Source organism: Biomphalaria glabrata, chromosome 1, assembly GCF_947242115.1.
Source record: "Biomphalaria glabrata chromosome 1, xgBioGlab47.1, whole genome shotgun sequence".
Lineage (NCBI taxonomy): Eukaryota > Metazoa > Mollusca > Gastropoda > Planorbidae > Biomphalaria > Biomphalaria glabrata.
The window spans coordinates 54,837,127-54,858,744 of NC_074711.1; the positions used below are offsets into that span (position 1 = coordinate 54,837,127).

Here is a 21,618-nt window from a genome sequence, read left to right on the forward strand (position 1 = left end):
CTTCTGCTGGGTTAGGGGCAATGTTTAGATCTTTGTATTGGAAAAGGATCTCTTTGTTATGTGATCTCTGTGTCCAATCTTAATGTGTGAATAGACAGACTGGTGGAGTCTATCCACGTCGACCTTTTAAGGGTTGTCCACGCCATAAGTCAATGACAACAGGGTTGCAAGGCTACAGGAAAATATGTAGTGTTGAAAGAAAAAATGGCCTTGAAAAATGAGATCCAGTGTCGCTAAACCAAAACATGCACGAGCAACTGTGACACTAGGTGTTTTTCACCTAGATTGTTTTTCTTTTTTTTTTTTCACTTTTCAGTAAATGATAATTAATGACGGAGCCCTGATGTGGGGCTCCAACAGTGAACCATGGGCCATAAGACCATCTAAGGTAAAGAAGAGGGACACAATGATGGCACTCAATAAAGCAAAGGAGAAATATAAGGATGGTAATGTCTTCCATTCTGAAGATTAAGGATGCGTGCAGTCAGGGGCGGACTGGCTATATGGGCATTTGGGCCAATGCTCGGTAGGCCGGTACTCAAAAGGGCCTCATGGATGCCACTTTGGCACGAATGAAATTGTTAAAGGTTTTATAATATTCTCATATCGGTATATCTCAGACTACAGTGTAATACTAATTTAATCTAACACATTTTAAAAAATAATGTAATAGCCTACATCCGTAGATAGTGCTATTAGTAGGCTTCATCCTTTAGGGCCTACAAACATAGCGATTAAAAAGCAACTTAAGGCCTATATTTCTTATAAAGATATAGAGCATGCATACAGTTATACATTATAAAAAAAAATAACATAATGATTTTGAGAACAGATAGGCCTATAATTGGAGGCCCATCATATGATAGTATGGGCTGTGCAGTGTAAAAATGCCTGGGCCGATTTTGACATCCAGTTCCTGCGTGCTGTGATTCAAATGACTATGCAGACCCAATTGCGACCTGCATATTTTCTCGCATCTCGTACAGACAAATCCTTTTCCCATGACGGTCTATTTCAGTTTTCTTTCCATCTTCTGTGCCTGTCTTTCATAGTGGCTTTTCTTTGAGTCTCAAATGTTTGTAACGCAGCCTTGTGTTCCAACTCAATGTTAATAGAGCAGTGGTTCTCACCACACTTTTGTATGGCTCTGAGACCCGGATGATTGGCGAGAAATGGCCTCTGAAACAGTTGGAGAGCTATCACAAAGGCCGCGAGACACACATTCGAGGCCTATAGAAGGGCTCTTTTAAAAGACAAGCGCAGAAGACATAAAGAAAACTGAAATAAACAGAGTCGGAACTCAGTTTGCCTGGGGCCTTATGGGACAGTGTACTCATCTTTAATTATATGTATATATATCATTTTGTTGGGTTTTTTTTTAGGTTATTGTTATACTCCTACATGTAGTATCTACGTCACAGCCGATAGTTCGGGAAAACCACTTAGAGCGTCTCGCTAATTACTAAATACTTGGACACAAAGCGGTTGTGTCAGGGACAGAGTTTTTTAAAACATTTTATTTCACATTTTTATGGCTGACAAAAAATGTCGTGATGAAGAAGTGTAAGCTTGTAGCATGCTTGGAAGAAATAAATACAGCTCCGGGTTTACGACAGTGCGTCTACCAAGGGCTTAACCATCCACAAACTCTTTAAAACTAAAATATGCTTAGACATTTTTTTAAAAAGGGAAGTTAGATTAAATTTAATTTTCCCACTAAAATATAGCATGCTTTTAGATATAAGTATTTCCAATCATAGGTGGATCTTTATTCAAGCTTTCGAAAAAAAATGTAGGGGCCTCCACAAAAGTTCTGTCCGGGGCCTCCACAAAAGTTCTGTCCGGGGCCTCCACAAAAGTTCTGTCGGGGGCCTCCACATACTTAAATCCGGCCCTAGTTGGTGTCCCTCTATTTTGTTTTTATTTTCTTTTTAATTCAGTCATGGGGCCTGTAAAAAAATTAATTTGGCCGCAGAAGGTATCCCTGTGATCTAGTTTACACATTATTATTTGTCCCATTATATTATTTGTCCCATTATATTATTTGTCTATGACGCCTTTCACGTGTAATTCTAGTTTTAAATTCTTATTTTAATTATTTGAGATAGTCGCAACAAACTAAGCAATGTCAAGGACGCTACATTTAATTTCACTGTTGCCAACTAAAATTAAAAAAACAAAAACAAACTTAAGGCTTATCAACAATGTCTTGAGAAGGAAGAAGAAGAGAACGAAGAAGAAATACTTTCTTTATTTTAAATGTCTATACACGAGATGCACCAAAAATCTGGCTATTTATAGTTTTCCCGCCAGTAATCAAAACTTCTAATAAAATTATCATTATTTTTTTTTAAAACACCTAAGAGTTATAAATGAAAGATTGTCTTAAAGGTATATTATATTTTTATGGTATTTTAATGTGGCGTAAACGCCATGTCGGTATCAAAGGAATATGGCTGAAGCATGTGGGAAATGTGAGGCCGGAAACATATAACAAAGCGCCTGCGATTATCCTGTCTCATTGAAATTCTGTGCTTTAAGTGGCCAAGACGTCGTCTAATTGTTTATATTTCGTTTCGTTCTCTTGTCTCCGCGTGGACAATTCCTGTTTCTCGTTGTCACAGTTTTTTTATTCACACATGTATTTAGTGCATGGTGGTTAATGTTCACCAGCTGTCACGCACAAGGGGAAATAGCTGTGAAGACTTAACATGGGTAAAGACTAGATCTAGATTTAGGGCTACCAGGAAGACAGAAAGGACGACAAATAGATCACTAAAGAGGACCAAGCCTTAAAAAGGAGGACCAAGCCTTACAAAGGAGGACCAAGCCTTACAAAGGAGGACCAAGCCTTACAAAAGAGGACCAAGCCTTACAATGAGCACCAAAAATAGTTTTAATAAAAAAAAATATTAGACTTTGTAAAATTTAAAACACTAGATTTTATTTGAATATTTTTTTAAATGTAAGAAGTGTCATTGAATTAAAGGCTGTGAGAAAGATGTCAGTGCAACCTCAAAATATATTTTTGGAAAATGGAATAAAAAGGCGGAACACAGACAAATTGGGATATGATTTGTAAAGTAGGATAAAATTTCGTCAGCACGCATGCGCAAATGTTTTTTGACAGAAGTGTTGATTACATCCGTTTGTCAAGGACATTGTCATTTTTCTCATAGAGGAAATAAGATAAGCAGCATGTAAATATTATTTTCGTCCGATTTAGTTCGCCGATTTGAGGATTCATTTGCAAGGATCGTATTTCTTTTTCAGACAAATCAAAGCATGTTGTATTTGATCCTTGTATTCTCGTTTTTCATTTCTTCTTGTAAATCTTGTAGCAGTGTCTTCCTACTAACATTCGTCGATGAAGCATACAGTAAGTTCCGATGACTTTGGATATTCTGTACCAAGCGTTGAAAACAAGACCAACATACTAGCAAACTTGGACCACCATCTAAGCAGACACCACTACTATTTCTCAAAGAGAATTTTTACTTTTCCAAAATTTGAACCAACTTTTTCTTATAGACCTACATGAGGCTGCTAAAGAAAAAAATCGTCTTTAAAATCGTCATCATTTATATATCTAATCTCTACCTTTAAACTACTGGGTATCCTGTGGACAAAGCTCGCATGTTGAGTATCAGAATGACGTTGCAGCTCAAAGAACTTCGTAACAAATAGACGCACTGGCGTTTTGCAATTTCTGCTTAAACTATTGAAGTAAAACACTTACGTAAACAAATGGACATTATATTTTGTTTTCTTAACTTTCTTTTGTGCCAGATCCATTTTCATGGCTTGTTCCATAATGAAACGTATTACTTTCCATAACATGGACTCTATGGAGTATTCAACTAGTTGAGTCTAAGACTCTTGCAACTCTAGGCCTACGGAAGCTTGCCTCCATGTGCCTGTCTGAACAAACTTCCGTCTAGGAAAGATCCAAGCAGTTGTAAATGTGTACATCCCTATTGCCTATGGCTCGTAAAAAGACGGACATTTTCCCATTTTAGAACAATACCTGTTTGACGGAGGACAGGACCACGCAAAAGAAGAACATGTCCTGCTTCCACAACTTATATCACCCACCTGTCAAGTACAATTTCTTTCCCTTGTTCAAGATACCAAACAATAATTAATTACCAATATTTAATTAACTAATTGGTTAATTTTTTTTTTCTAGTGTTGCCCGATAAAAGAAATTACGCTAAATTTCAGCTTCATCCGAGATTTGGGTGTTGAGAGAAAAAACGTGTACAAACTTGTTTCCAGGCAGACAGACAGACAGACAGAGTGAGTTAATATAAGCTTTGTAAAAATACGCTTAAAATTGCGACTGAAATATATTTCAGCTAAATAACCCATTGATTCCTACATTGTCTCTTAAAAGGGGAAACCCCCCAAAAAATAAAAAAATGAAGGATCATCTTTTTGTGAGGTATGCGGGTAAATATGTAGCAGATTAATATGCAAGTAAATATGTAGCAGGTAAATAAAAAAATATGCAAGTGAATATTTAGCAGGTAAATATGCAGGTGAGTATGTAGCAGGTAAATATGCAGGTGAATATGTAGCAGGTAAATATGTAGCAGATAAATAAGCAGGTAAATATGTAGCAGGTAAATATGCAGGTGAATATGTAGCAGGTAAATATGCATGTGAATATGTAGCAGGTAAATATGCAGCAGGTAAATATGCAGGTGAATATGTAGCAGATAAATATGCAGGTGAATATGTAGCAGGTAATATGCAGGTGAATATGTAGCAGGTAAATATGCAGGTGAATATGTAGCAGGTAAGTATGAAGGTGAATATGTAGCAGGTGAATATGTAGCAGGTAAATATGCAGGAGAATATGTAGGAGGTAAATATGTAGATGAATATGTAGCAGGTAAATATGCAGCTAAATATGTAGCAGATAAATATGCAGGTGAATATGTAGCAGGTAAATATGCAGGTGAATATGTAGCAGGTAAATATACAGGTGAATATGTAGTTTTCAATATTTTCAGCACCGGGTATTAGATGAAGATATGGAGTAACAACTATGAACAACAACAACAACAACAACACCTCTATACAAGGTAGACGTGTGCCGGGTGAAAGTGTTTCAGACATGGTTGTATTGTTTGGTCAGATAACGTTCTTAATATTAGCATTACATTGTTAATAGTTACAATTTCAATGAACTGCTGGTAATGACGATATGGTCCAGTGAGAGCCTGTCCTAACGAATGTGACTGAATGATCGTCTAAAATAGTCTAAATGATGGTGTCCCTGCGGACTAGAGGGTTAGTAATTGGTGAAGCTATCATTCATGGCCTCTGGAAGAAGTCTTTTGATTTGTTTAATTGTCTAATGAGCCCGAGGTACTATTGTTGTCAATAGAGTATGGTAATTAATAACATTTAATCCTGATTACTAAATGTTGTTTTAAAAATGATTTGTATTATTAGTATGTAAAATGCATTGTCTTTTTTTAAAATAGAAATAAACAAAGTAGATTCACTAGCAGTAGATTGTAGAACATTACATATATCTTTATTTTTTCAGAGTGTTAACAATTATATTTGAAAAGAAATTGAAGAACATTAAATATATCATTTAGTAATATAGGCCTACATTTTGAATAACTTTATTTTTAATGGAGATCTAAACATGATAGACGGACGGACAAAAGGACAAAACAGACAGGGAGCGGCTACAAATTGAAAACTAAAAAGAGATTTCTGTGTTTAAAATAACAAAAGGTTGCAGTATTTTTTAAAAAGCGCTGATACATCTCTAATTGTTTTTTTCAAATATTTGATACTTGGTTTGGGAGATTAAACGAATAGGCCCAGCGATAACAAAAATTAATTACAGGAAGCAGAAACCAATGACACATGAACATACAGACTTAAAAAAGGAAGTAAGATTAATGTCAGGCCATGGTACATTGCAGGTGTACTAAAATAATTGGTTCCTACGTGTTTTGGTTTCATTCGTTTTCTTGCAATTAAAAAAAATTGCATCAAAAACAAAGTAAAGCAAAAAGTAACAAGGTTACAAAGACAGTTTGTGTGGAAACACAAATTTAAAATCGGCCTCCGAAGTGGTCCACTCAGGCAGGCTTCAATATTTTCTGAAAGAACATCCAAATGAAATTATATCAAAGACAAATGAGAGATAAGAATGGAGAAAGAAGGTTGAGAGATCTTGTGTAGTGCCCCAACGGTGCAGCAGATCAAAGGATAGGTGCAAGTGAATGCAAAGTTAGATGTGAATCTGGCCTAACTAGTTCCCCTTTCAGACCTTGTGGTCTATAGGGCAGATGATGTAAAGTTCATCTGTTTTTGTGGCCTACGGTTAACGAGGGTGTCATGTAGCCAGCACATAACTGATTTTAAAAATTAGATTTTTCGCTTTCAGGGGAAAAAAAAGTTGCCGTTGCATCAGAACTTTGAATGTTCTAAAATATTATATGTCGAATTTTCAATATCTTTTCTAGTTTACGAGATCTAAACGGGACGGACGGACAGACGTTTCGCACAAAACTAATAGCGTCTTTTCCCCTTTCGGGGGCCGCTAAAAATTCAAATAACAAGTTCATTTTTTTTTTCAGAAATCTGATTGTCTACTTCTATTTAGATACAATATTTGTCTTTTTTTTATTTAGACTATTTAAATGGAGTCTCACACATGGATTTCAATTTAGGCTTCAGTCCTGTTTGAAAGACTGTAATTAAATTGCACTTCATTAATGCTAGGGTAATGATACAAGAAAACTTAATACAATTGTACATTGTTTTGTGTTGTTGTTTTTTTTTAATATGTTTAATTATGCTAATTGTGTTTTTACTTGTCTGTGTCTGTGTAGGTCTTATTCCTTTAAGCTTCTACAACTAAGCCTCTTGTAGACATGTCGCTGTTTCCACGATGACATTCAAGTCTAGTGAGTGCAGTGTCATCTCTCTTCCTCCTCTTCTTCTGTCCAGCACCACATAGCACGTAACTCATTGCGTTGTTATGTAACAACGTGGTTAGCCAGTAAAGTTGTTTCATTGCAGTGTCCCCGCCATACATCATCGGTTCGCTAAGTACTTCCAGGTGTCCGCGTTCAGAAAATGGGTTAATGTTGAGGTTCTAGCAAATGGCCTACAAATTAGGTTAGCCAACATTCGATTTCAAATTCTTTTCCTTTCAGTAACAAAAAAAAATGATTCTTGTCTTGTCTAACTATTTCATCCTTCACCATAACATGTTCCTAAGTCTTCTGAACTATTTTATCCTTCACCATAACATGTTCCTAAGTCTTCTGAAACGTTGAGACACCTTACATAATCCTTTTATAGCTTCTTCCACTGCTAGGATTGTCCTCTCTAGTTCTGCTGTTAGCGTCAAGGATTCGCAAGAATACAAGATACTGGTCATGACTAAACAGCGCACCAGTCTGAGTTTAGTGCCTATGTCTTTCCAGATTGTTTTCAGCTTTGCAAGTACTGCTGTGGACTGCGCAATTCTGGCCAGTAGTTCAGGTTTGCTTTCTTCGTCTGAAACTATGTTTTGAGATATTGGAAAGCGTGGTCGAGATGCTAAGTGCGCTTGAACTTAGCTTGCCTTGGATACCTATGAAGGGGGCTGGAGGTTCGACACCCAACTCGGGCAGAGTTGTGTTTACTGAGTGCCTAAAGGCAGCAAGGAAAAACCTTCTCCCAGATACCCCCTCCCCCACCGGTCCACAACTGAGATTGGACCAAAGCGCTCTGAAGAATGAAAGTAGTGCTATATAAAAGCTATGGGTACATTATATTTTATTTATTTATTTAGTTTAGCCATTAGTGTCTTCTAAAGCGATTTCAGTACACGTTTGTGACCGAGTGAATAAGCTTAGTTCATAAGTTGTCACCCTTAATGGTTGCACAGCAATATGTATTGGCAATGACTTGTACACCGCCATAGATGCGAAGATCAAAGTACTGAGGAAAACAGAAATGGAACAGGACATTAAAGAGAGAGAGAGAAAGAAAGAACGAATAGAGAGAGATAGATATAGCAAGAGAGAGATAATTGAGAAAGAATGCAGGCCGGCCTTTAAAAAACAAATCACTTTATTTAAACTATTTAATTAGATGTTTACATGTTTGTGATGGAGTCGCATTGAATTCAATTATCAATCATTACAAGATTGTCTCAATCACTTCTACCTGTAACACAAGATTGTCTTAATCACTTCTACCTGTAACACAAGATTGACATTCAACTCTCTAACCAGAATCATTGACCTCTCACAATAAAATAATTATAATAACCAACAAACGCGGGCTTTAGAAAAAAAAAAAATTTCTTAAATGAATGATGATTCTTATTGCATTACATGGCAAATCCATACATTCAATAAATTATGATACATTCTCTAGAACAAATAGACAACATTATACTCATGTCACAAAAATACGTCAATGGTTTTACAAGAAAGACTTTTGATTCACATCAAAGTAACTCATCTTGACATTTTGTTCCGTGTAATACTGCCAATATATATTTTCATAGTAACAATTTGAATATTTAATACAAACGCTCGATACCTGTTTTTTATTCTTTGTTTTGTTTTTGAAGAACCGAGAAGTCACAGACACACATGTGAAGTGCCTCAGATTAAGCACGCTTCCAGTTCAAAACAAGATAAATCATATTTACACGCACACAAACAGACAGCGTAAATCAAGTGAGATAAGTATAACACCGTGTAGTGCGCACTTTAAGACATTACATAGTGTTGTAGATAGAGAGTAGGCCAAGCCATAGAGAGTAGGCCAAGCCATGGAGAATGGGCCAAGCCATAGAGAGTAGGTCAAGCCATAGAGAGTGGGTCAAGCCTTAGAGAGTAGGCCAAGCCATGGAGAGTAGGCCAAGCCATAGAGAGTAAGGGCAAAGAGAGTAGACAAAGCCATAGAAGGTGGGTCAAGCCAAAAAGAGTAAGCCGGAGCAAAGAGAGTAGGCCAAAGGATAGAGAGTAGGTCAGGTCAAAGAGAGTAGGCCAAGACTTTCTTATTATACTGTCATTCGAGAAATTCTCGTTGCATTGAACAAGTGAGCTAATCCCACCTTCTTGATATGGCCTCGCTTTATTTTATACTTTCAAGATTCGTTGCTATGGTGGAGAGTTATGTGTAGCAATCTATTTGTGTATTTCTGGTGTACAGAATATAGGATGGGTTAATAAGTTATGTATTTTATAATGTATTCCATCATTGGTGTGCACTCTTTAGCATTGTTATGTGAATTTGTTCTACTCTTTTGCTGGTAGCCAAAGCCATTTTTATTATGTATCTTTCGACAGTGACCTTGACATAGTTTGGTTTATTTCTTTCAATAATCTTCTTTGGACTTGATTGCGTCTCTCTTAAGGTTACTTTTTATTGACCTTCCTTTCATTACTCGTATCGCTTTTTTTTTTCTTTTTTCCTATATTCCATTATTGCTTAGGTCAACCAGATCTTTAAAATCGAAAACTGAACAAAGAGGAGATTACTGTGTTTTAACTGTCTCGTGATAATCTCCGATAGTTGTCTCCCTTCAAGCTCAATTAGAAAATTATAAAAAACGTTATTGTATATATATATATATATATATATATATATATATATATATATATATATATATATATATTATATATATATTATATATATATATATATATCATTGTTTTACAAATGGGTCGAATATTGCACTTGCGTGACGTCATCGCCGTCTATGATGTGAGTTTTGTTCATGACGTCAGCAGGGTCAGAGTTCACGGTGAACGTATAAGTCACTGCCTCCGCTTCTGCTTCGTAGACGTCCATCTTTGTGGAGGAGACCTTGGCCGTGCACTGGCGGAAGATGCGGAAGACGAGCAGAGGGTCGGTCTCTTTCGTCACGTAGCGCGACGTGCACATGGACACAACGAGTCCGACGAAGAAGGTGACCAGGACGCCGATGACGCCGTACCACACATAAGAGATGTCGTACATGAAAAACGTGAAGCCGTAAGGGTCTGAGCCTGGGTCGACCTCTCCCGTGACGACGTCCACCGTGCTGGGCAGCTCCGAGGTCATGGAGTCGTTTTCCACACTGAACAACGTGGTATTGAGGAAGCACATGTCCGAGGGAGGGCCGGGGAGGGGTCTGATCTTCCGTCCGTGCAGGTGCATCCCTATGACAAGCCACAGGTTGACAGCGATGGAAGCCGCCCCGCCGACAAGCGCACCAAACTTGTTGGCTTTAAGAGAGACGGCGCCCAGCAGAAAAGCTCCCGTCACTGGACTTCCGAACGCTCCAACGATGGTGATAATCTTCTGGGCGACTGTACCTTCGATCCCGATGGCCACAAATCCAAGTCCAATGACCACGAGCCCGTAAAATAAAATGAAGACTTTATTGATGAAGAACCGACACAGTTCTGAGTATCTGGCTAAAGGTTTCTTGAGGATCTCGTCCAGGGTGTTGCTGGCCATTGAGTTGATACCTGGAGAAAAAAAAGAAACAAATAGTGAACTGTCTTACAGAAGCGTGAATAGGGATGTGCTGAAGGGCAGTCCGTGAACAATTGAGCTCTGGACATGTTTAGAGGTAATTAGAAGATGATGGTCCAAATTTTATGTTAACACTTTGAATGCTATAAAAACAATATATTGAAGTGAGAAAACAAAAGCTCACAAACCTTTCTTTCTATCTATCTATCTATCTATCTATCTATCTATCTATCTATCTATCTATCTATCTATCTATCTATCTATCTATCTATCTCTCTATCTCTCTCTCTCTCTCTCTCTCTATCTCTCTCTCTCTCTCTCTCTCTATATATATATATATATATATATATATATATATATTCCTCTGTGTATCTACCACTCTCTCTCTCTCTCTCTCTCTATATATATATATATATATATATATATATATATATATGTATATATATTCCTCTGTGTATCTACCACTCTCTCTCTCTCTCTCTCTCATTCTATCTTTTGTAATCTCTCTCTCTCTCCGTAAATATGCCTGTTTAAATTATATCAGTATTACACATATTTTAAATTACATAACGTTACCAATATAGTGTTTAGCGACCTAATTTATTGTAATTAGAAAGAAAATAATACGAAAAACATGTCGTCATGGAAATTAAACGTTTTCAACAATTCCAAAAATATGCCACACTAAAATTTTTTTTAAATTAAGATTGAATTGTCGATATTAATTGAAACCTAATCTAACACTGACCTGAAGACACGGTACACAGGGCACTGCTGAACAGTGCTGCCATGTAGAGTCCCGGTATCCCGGGATGATCTTTCATTGCAACCAATGCGAAGAACGGCGGGGTTTGGTTTCTGTTTTTGATCAAACCTGCCTAGTTGGAAGAAACGAAACAAATACTTTAAAAAGTTGAAAATAAACCTGGCTAGTTGGATGAAACGAAACAAATACTTTAAAAAGTTAAAAATAAATCTGGCTAGTTGGATGAAACGAAACAAATATTTTAAAAAGTTGAAAATAAACCTGGCTAGTTGGATGAAACGAAACAAATAGTTTAAAAAGTTAAAAATAAACCTGCCTAGTGGAAGGAAAGGGCTGTGTTGGCTGAATGGTTAAAAGCTTGATCTCAAAACCGAGATGTCTCGAATTGAATCCCAATGAAGACTGAGATTTTGAATTTTTAAAAACCATTCTGGCATAGGTTGGGGAATTAAACGTGGTAGTCACGTGACACAGTCGGACATAGAAACGAATGAACTTTACATTATCTATCCCGTTGGGCAAAGTCTCAATAGGTAACCTACCTTAGTTGAAAGAAAGAAAAAATAAAGAGATAAACCGTTTTAAAAAAAAGAGTTGGGTACTCAAAGAAAAAAATATTCATCTCCTTCAGAAATACAGGCGAAAGAAATAGACAAATGCACTGGTGTATTATGTGTGCATAACAGAGACGAAGTCTAAGTCTAAGGAGATAGAAAGAACAAGAGTTTGAGGTGTGGAGAAACAGACAAATGATAACAAAATAAAAATAATGTCCATGAATGAAGACAAATGGGGAGAAAAAAAAAGACACTGCTAAATGAGAATATTTAACTCATCGACTCTTCTCAAAATTAAGACATATGTCACAGGTAAGGGATATTACTATCAAAGAAGAAAAATGAGTATTCAGTCAAAATAGTTATTTCTCTTGCATTAACTTACAAATGCTGTCATGTGACTTTTATTTATATTTTTTACATTGCTTATATCAACTCAATCTGTCTGGTTGAAAGTTTGAACATGTTTTTCTTCAAAATCTATAACAAAATATTATTTAATTAATTGTTGGTGATTAATTATTTTGTTTCATTTCCAAATAATGGGAATAAATGATAGAGGGAGATGTATATATATATATATATGTATATGTATATATGTATATGAGTGTGTGTCTCTGTGTGTGTCTCTGTGTGTGAGTGTGTCTCTGTGTGTGTATGTGTGAGTGTGTGTCTGTGTTTCTGTGTGTGTCTCTGTGTTTGTGAGTGTCTGTGTGTGTGTCTCTGTGTGTGTGTTTATTTAGTCCACTTTTTCTCTCACTTCCCATTCTCGGATCAAGTTGAAATTTGCATAATTATTCATTGTCGATAAAATATAAGAATCAATCCAAAAATTAACAAATTAGTTAATCATTTAGTAATAATTCATTAGTTTTGTTTACTATAGCAGAAAGGGAGCTAAACCTTGTAATTTTCAGATAAATGGTAGTAGCCTACTTATCGGTTATTTCCCATTAGTTAAGCTTTAATTTAAATATTTTATTTTTCAATTGTTTATTTATTTATTTATTTATTTTAATTATTAACATTTATAGCCAATAAATATCGCTTTAACATTTTACATCAGAATACGTCTCTTTATTTGATTTATCTTATCTTATTCCTAACCTAAAGAGAAATACTTTTAAAATTTAACTAGTCGACCGGCGGCGTAGTATACGCCGCTATTTTGCAGGGCCAGCTTAGTGGCAAACTATGCGACCGCAGTTGGCTCCGCACTTTCATAAGACCCGCGCTAATTCCAGGTGTATAAATTATTAAATTAAACATTTTTATAACTTATAACAGATTTCCCGCGGCATCCTGTCGATTTACCAGGAGCTCCTGGAAATCTCCTGAAATTGCAAAATATACGAAAAAGTCCTGGAAATATGTGGAAGTTATTAAATCATTTGAAAACTCATACAAATCTCCTGAAATATATAGACACAAATTGTCATTTTGGAATGTCATTCAATATGGAAAACGCCAATCTTACGCGCGATAAAAAAAAGGCATTATGCAATACCCGTAATTGTAGAATCTAGTGAAAGAAGGTTCTCGCGCCTCAAACTAATGAGGAAATACTTGAGATCAACAATTCTCGTAGATAGATTGAAACATTTGGTAATTCTTGCTACTGAGCGTGATCTATGAAGGAAACAGAATTCTTATGATATACTGTATGACTTCGCTACACGCGTAGTAAAGAATAAATAAAATACAAAGACAAATATATTTCGTAATACATACTCTTAATTTTACTTATTATCCGTATTCCAACCCAAACTGTGCCTGGCAAAATCCGTTTCGCATTGGGCCCAACAATGGTAAGTCCGGCCCTTCTATTTCGTGACGGGTGAATACAGAGTAGATTACTTGTTCTCTTTCCATGACTTCTTGGTCACAATGGTTAAGTCCGGCACTGCTATTTAGTGCCGGATGAATACTACTTGTTCTCCCTCCACCCCCTCTTTTTCTTCGCCTCTAAAATTACGTGGGGTAACTCTAGTCCGTCCAACTTGCAGAAATAAAAGAGTGATCTTTCCATTACTTGGTGTCCAAACTCTTGAGCCATGAAGAGAATTATATATATAGATTAAAGAATTCGAATGGCTTCTTCTTTAACCATTCGAAATAAAATTTTAATCGAGAATATTTTCTACAGTTTCCGCTTTGCGCTTTAAATTACATTTAGACCTAAATATTTTGTTCATGCCAGTGCTACAAAAGCTGTGGATGAAGTTTTATTTTAGACATGTCCTGCATACAACTTTTATTATTTATGTATTTGCTTATAAGAGCTATGAATGTAGAAAATAATACACTAGCGTTTATAATGGAAAGAACCGCACAAGTACTCATGGTACTTAATTATTTAGTGCTATACCAACAAGGAAAATTAATCCACACAGGTTTACAGATACGCTAAATAAGTTGGGTTTCGTCCCCATAGATAATTAAAAATAAAAATAAACTTCATAGAATCCTAAATACTGCTTGTAAAATCATTGGCAAAAAACAAACCCCATTTGGCCAGCCGTTTGAGACAAACATTCATAAAAAAAAGCTAAAAAGATTCTAGAAATAAAAAATCACCCTTTGGGTCAGGATTTTGTGATTTTACCATCACAAAAGAGATACAAGACACCAATAGCAAAGACAAACAGATAGAAAAACTCTTCACCTGGCAATCACATCATCACGCAGCGTCTACCTGATATAAACTTTTCGAATGTAAATTATGAGTGTGTCTTCAGTAAATGTATTTTGGTTTTCTATATATTATAATGTTTTGTTTGGTGTAATACACAAATTGTAAGACAACTTTGTTTTGTTTGGTGTAAGACACACATTGTAAGACAACTTTGTTTTGTTTGGTGTAAGACACACATTGTAAGACAACTTTGTTTTGTTTGGTGTAAGACACACATTGTAAGACAACTTTGTTTTGTTTGGTGTAAGACACACATTGTAAGACAACTTTGTTTTGTTTGGTGTAAGACACACATTGTAAGACAACTTTGTTTTGTTTAGGCACCATAAATAACTGTTTCAAGTATCAACTTGATCAGAGAATGCGGTAGGGAGAAATAGCGTTAACAATTATTTAAGGGGACTAAACCTAACAAATTTAGCCATATCTGTGAATACTGAAGGATTAGTTTCCCTTGTTGGTATCAAACAATTGACGAATTGGTTACTTTTTTTTTTATTGATTCATGTCTTGTTTACTTGTTTACGCTAATGAATAATTGTGCGAAGTTTCAACTTGATCCGAGAATGGGTGTGGGCGAAATAACGTGTACACACTTTTTACCATACAGACAGATAGATGTAGACTAACCCTAACCCGATCAGACTGACTAATTGACTTGATATAAGCATTGTAAAAAAGTTGCCCTTTTTTTTTAATGAAACACAATAGCATTCCGGTGAGAGAACAGTCACAACACACAGAGAAGTTTTTTGAATGACCATACACAGACAACCTGATTTTTTTTCGCGCTCCTGTTACACAAGTAGCGTTGATACAGTCTGACAGGAATGAAAGGAACAAACGAGTTTTTGTATCGTTCGTTTCTTGTCTTAATGGACAGAAGTCACCCACTTAAAACCACAAAACAAAAACGCGTGTTTAATGTGTTTTTACGCTACAACTCATCACGAGAAACACAAAACGAATGCAAATGTCAGTGGATGAAAATGCATCTATTCATCGCTGGCAGACAGTGACACTAGGAAGTGTCAGCCGCAGCGCCGCTCGCGTGAGGTCCTCCGCCCCTAGCCTGAATGGCCCGCAAATTATTTCCTTGTTCAGCGGAGCAGAAAGATCTGACTACACGTGTCTTGTTATTGATGTTGTTGTTTCAAAGCTAGCGGACAACGTCGGCGACGCAATAAACTACAGGGCCGCCACTCAGTGACAACGAGCGCCTTCTCAAAGCCCCGCGCCTATAAGGGCATCTTGGAACTTCTCGCTGATATATAGTGAAGTACGAAAACTATATTGCTCATGCGTTAAGGGCCCCCAAACTACTTTTTATTTCCCGAAGTCAAACACCCCCTTCCCCCCCCCCCCCCCATTTTTTAACCTAACGCCGTTTCGAATGTAACTTTTCCGAATGCGCGACTGTTTCAAGACAAGGTATAAATAGCCAGAAACTAGCCTCTAAGTCTCAGCAATTCTCTTTTGACTTTCGTCGTAGGGGTTCTGTGACAGTTTGCGTGACTTAACCCCCCCCCCACATACACACACACACTTTTCCCGGTCAGCAGCTGTTCTTAGCTGGACAATAAGAGAGAGGCTGACCCATTCATTTATGTTGTACAGTAATGTCCAGCCATCTTTACTTTGGACGACGCATTTTTCGTGTTCCCTCCACTATATAATAGGACCGAACCAGCTCAGCTCTAGGACCGAACCAGCTCAGCTCTAGGACCGAACCAGCTCAGCTCTCGTCTCGTCACTGTATTGAGGAGGTACCGGCCAGCCACACAGAGTTGACTTGTACACGTACAAACACATTGGCCTTCTTTTCCTGATAGAATCAGAGCACATCGATAATCGTTCTTTACTGTTTACAACAGTGTGATAGAGTACCTTGTGGTGTGACAGAATACTTGGCTGTGTGATAGAGTACCTTGTGGTGTGACAGAGTACTTGGCTGTGTGATAGAGTGAGTACTTGGCAGTTTAATAGAGATAAAGAACTTGACAACCAAACTGAGCGTCTTCATTTCCAGCCTTGGTAGAGGATTATGAGGAATCCACAGTTCTAATGGACACCAAGCAATGGTTTGTGAAAGTAAAACCGTTTAGATGTGCTGACAGACTGATAACAATCTTGTATGTCAAACTGGTATGACACTCTAATATAAAAGCCTCATATGACATCCTGTTTAAGTTATCACCTCATATCCAAACAGACAGTTCTATTTTTTGTCTCCAGATAACTGTCGCAATAGCAGTGACATACCTAAAAGGAAAAGTTTTAAATCCATAAAACCTCATCCAATCCAACTTTTAAAAAGTCCTCAAACCACCAGATTTTGAACTCTAGTAACCAAATATTTGTCCTCTAAGTCACGAATTAATTACGACTTTTGATCCTCATCTTGTGGCTAGTATAATAGCAGAAAAAAATGATTCCAGAAGTTATGTTCTATTCTGATGCGTACTTTCTTGAATAGAAACCTCATAGGGCGTGCTAAATTCTATCGGCAATGAACATGCAAGATAGCATGAGATAAATGAGAATAATGTTAGGACTAAGACTTAAAATGGTCTCTCTTTTACGGCTCTAGTTTAGGCAACAGTTCTGACGCTAGGGATGGGAGAGACAGTGTGGGGAATTCCAGGTTATTGGGTGAAAAATCCGCATTGATGATAAAATGGATGCCATCAACCATATGGGGGCAAAAAACTGTCTAAGACAGTGACTGTCAGTAAGGGCTGACTGTGACTAGGTTTGACTGTTGGTAAGGTTTGACTGTTGGTAAGGTTTGACTGTTGGTAAGGTTTGACTGTTGGTAAGGTTTGACTGTTGGTAAGGTTTGACTGTTGGTAAGGTTTGACTGTTGGTAAGGTTTGACTGTTGGTAAGGTTTGATTAAAAAGCTAGTCGGTGTGACACTAAGTTTTCTTTTGGGCCAATACGTACGAGTTTGTTGTAGTGTTTTTTTTATCATGATTTTAGCCCTATGCTCATTGACTCTATATGACTGTGACACGTGACACAGGTACTGCGTGGATATTCTAGGCTTCAGTCTAGAGACACAGATACTGCGTGGATATTCTAGGCTTCAATCTAGAGACACAGGTACTGCGTGGTTATTCTAGACTTAAATCTAGAGACACAGATACTGGTTGGTTATTCTAGACTTCAATCTAGAGACACAGATACTGCGTGGTTATTCTAGACTTCAATCTAGAGACACAGATACTGGTTGGTTATTCTAGACTTCAATCTAGAGACACAGATACTGCGTGGTTATTCTAGACTTGAATCTAGAGACACAGATACTGCGTGGTTATTCTAGACTTGAATCTAGAGACACAGGTACTGCGTGGTTATTCTAGGCTTCAATCTAGAGACACAGGTACTGCGTGGTTATTCTAGACTTGAATCTAGAGACACAGATACTGCGTGGATATTCTAGACTTGAATCTAGAGACACAGATACTGCGTGGTTATTCTAGACTTGAATCTAGAGACACAGATACTGCGTGGTTATTCTAGACTTGAATCTAGAGACACAGATACTGCGTGGTTATTCTAGACTTCAATCTAGAGACACAGATACTGCGTGGTTATTCTAGACTTGAATCTAGAGACACAGATACTGCGTGGTTATTCTAGACTTGAATCTAGAGACACAGATACTGCGTGGTTATTCTAGACTTCAATCTAGAGACACAGATACTGCGTGGTTATTCTAGACTTCAATCTAGAGACACAGATACTGCGTGGTTATTCTAGACTTCAATCTAGAGACACAGATACTGCGTGGTTATTCTAGACTTCAATCTAGAGACACAGATACTTGGTGGTTATTCTAGACTTGAATCTAGAGACACAGATACTGCGTGGTTATTCTAGACTTCAATCTAGAGACACAGATACTGCGTGGTTATTCTAGACTTCAATCTAGAGACACAGATACTTGGTGGTTATTCTAGACTTCAATCTAGAGACACAGATACAGCGTGGTTATTCTAGACTTCAATCTAGAGACACAGATACTTGGTGGTTATTCTAGACTTCAATCTAGAGACACAGATACTGCGTGGTTATTCTAGACTTCAATCTAGGGCACAGATACTGCGTGGTTATTCTACACTTCAATCTAGAGACACAGATACTTGGTGGTTATTCTAGACTTCAATCTAGAGACACAGATACTGCGTGGTTATTCTAGACTTCAATCTAGGGCACAGATACTGCGTGGTTATTCTACACTTCAATCTAGAGACACAGATACTTGGTGGTTATTCTAGACTTCAATCTAGAGACACAGATACTGCGTGGTTATTCTAGACTTCAATCTAGAGACACAGATACTGCTTGGTTATTCTAGACTTCAATCTAGAGACACAGATACTTGGTGGTTATTCTAGACTTGAATCTAGAGACACAGATACTTGGTGGTTATTCTAGACTTCAATCTAGAGACACAGATACTGCGTGGTTATTCTAGACTTCAATCTAGAGACACAGATACTGCGTGGTTATTCTAGACTTCAATCTAGAGACACAGATACTTGGTGGTTATTCTAGACTTCAATCTAGAGACACAGATACTGCGTGGTTATTCTAGACTTCAATCTAGTGACACAGTATCCAAGTGTATACCTTGTTGATGTCTAAGAGCTGAGCCGAAGGCTTTTCGAGCTCTAAGTTTGAAAAAAAACCTGTTTGGACGCCAAACAGTAAAAAAAAAACAAACCTGTGTGAACAGACAGTTCTGTTTGGGAGAGACCCTAGACAATGCCTATGTAAGGCATTGCTGTTGACCGATGCGTTTGACCCCCGACACGTGGGCTAGATACATGGCCGAAGGCCGAGAATGCACCGGGATCTTCTGCCATTTTCCTTCAATGTACCAAGCTAACTGTGCGGGACCCGCCATTTATGTAACGGTCCCTTTGAGGAACCGCGCATGGATTGGTGACATGTTTGTGGGGACTTTATTACAACCCCGCCCGTGCAATGGGTGGACTCTCGTCTACCCGTGGGCATCCCCACGGGAGTCCTGTGTTGTTACCCATTTAGCCTAACCACTTCCTCAAATGGCCGTTTCCACGCGGGCTCCACGATGAGGCAGGGCAACGTGCCCGCGCCTAGTGTATACCAGAGATTCGTGAAGTACTAACCAATCAACGTTAAGACACAGACTAAGTCCTTTGAACGAAGTAATCCACAGAGATTGTGTTGAAATAAAAGACCCCATATTTTCACTTTGAGCTTTACTTGTACTCTGTTCTCTGAATAAACCTGGAAATATCTTAATTTTGGTAATTGCGAAGACTGAGTTTATTTTTAGCACACTGTGTCATTTCTGGGCTAAATTTGAATCTACTGGAAATTTTCAGTATATTCTGGAAAATATTATGTTGTAACTGGTGTAACTTTTATCACGTGACATTCATCATCATCATCAAACTTCATTAGAGTGAGGGCTTGAGAGGCTCAAATCCTCTCTTGCAAAAGTCCTGGACAGAAACCCTGCTGTCTTGCGTAGTGCATAAATGTCGCCATACAGGTCGAGAATTTTGGGTTTCCCAGACCTGTCGAGACGGAGATAGCAAGTCTGGGGCAGTAAAACAGAATATGAGACACGGTTTCCTCTTCTTCCCCGCAGCGGGGGCACCGTGAATCAAAATTTGGCCATAGCCGCGAGAAATATGAGCCAACAGGACAGTGGCCTGTCCTGCACTGTGCTATAATTGCTTGATCAGGCCTGGACAGCCTCCACCACGGGGAAGTGCGGTCATGGGGCCTCATGCGCTCCCAGACTCCACGGGCTTTTTCGGACTTGTCCCAGAACTGTAACCACTTTTCCATTTCTGTTTTTTTGTATTATAGCCAGGGCTTGATGAAAGCTTACAGCCTGTTCAGTGGGTGGAATTTGCCCTCCCTGGTGGGCCAAAGAGTCTGCAATTGTGTTGCCAGTCACACATATGTGACTCGGTACCCACTGCATTATTACAGGGGTGCCATAGCGTTGTTTAATGTTATGTGAAGCCAGTGTTGATATTGGAGGCTATGGTCCGGGGCTTTGCAAAGCCTGTAGTACAGATTTTGAGTCAGTGACCACAACAATCTGTGTTGCCCTCAAATGTCCCTCGCCGAGTTGAGAGTCAATGACTTTTAAGGCTTCACAGACTGCCATGGTCTCCGCATCAAAACTGCAAACACTACCCCATGGTCCAAAGATTTTGACTGTGTAAGAGCCAAGAAAGTCGATGTAGGCTCCATAGCCTGCTCTTCCAGAATCTATTGATGCCGACCCATCAGTGTATGCAAAAATGGCACTGGGCTTGAAGGTATTAATGGTCTCCAGAGTTAGGATTTGAAGGTCGTTAGATGAACGGCTTTGCTTAGTGGCATTGGGGTCTACTAATTTCAAGCGTATGTCTGGAGTCGTTGGGCGACACCAAGGGGGAAGGGGATGAAAGCGTTGAATGTTTTGTCGGTTGGTGGAGAGGCCAGCTTCAACAGATAGTCTAGTGGCATGATGTATAAAAGACTGCATCTGGATACGTCTTCTGCATCTCCAACCATCCACTAGTTTGCTAGCTGGGAAGTATTCATCCAGCCTTTTATACCGCTCATTGCAGGTCAGTACTGACCTTTCCCTCCTAAGGTTTAGTGGACCTATATTAGCCATTATTTCAGCCGCATTTACTGGACTTGTCCTAAAGGTTCCTCAGACAAATCTTAGTGCTTGGGACTGTATTTTATCAAGTTATTCAAGAGCAGTCCTAGAGCCATAAATTTGCACAGGTAAGCTGTAGTCTATCTGTGATCGGACTGCTCCTAAATACAGGGATCGGAGCATGTCTGCTCGGGTTCCCCACTTCGTGGATGCCAGCTTCCGCACAATGCAAAGTTTCCCTGAGGCCTTTCTTACAACATCCTGGATGTGCTCACACATTTTTAGTTTGCGATCTAAAGTTACACCAAGGTATTTGGGTAGCTTTTCCATGCTGAGAGCCACTCCGTTGAGGGAGAGCTGGAAAGGTTGCCCGAGAATGCCAGTCCCGAGCGTGAACAGAGAATAGACCGTCTTGGAGGTGTTTATTTCTAGCCT

The 21,618-nt window shown here is 38.3% G+C and overlaps 1 protein-coding gene across 5 annotated transcripts in view; it reads right to left on the reverse strand.

Annotated features, from left to right (window-relative positions):
• Positions 1–8,076: 8,076 nt before the first annotated feature.
• The window catches only part of LOC106051511 (sodium-coupled monocarboxylate transporter 1-like), a 42,480-nt gene continuing 28,938 nt past the window's right edge, over positions 8,077–21,618 (reverse strand). For 4 of the 5 annotated variants that reach the window (XM_056044449.1, XM_056044433.1, XM_056044426.1 and 1 more), the window contains 2 exons: positions 11,251–11,380; positions 8,077–10,495 (listed from right to left, as the gene is read on the reverse strand). In XM_056044449.1, coding sequence (XP_055900424.1) covers positions 9,696–10,495; positions 11,251–11,380 — 930 coding nt within the window. In that variant the 3' untranslated portion in view covers positions 8,077–9,695. The remainder of the gene's footprint in view (positions 10,496–11,250; positions 11,381–21,618) is intronic. The other variant, XR_008780216.1, reaches the window with a different exon arrangement.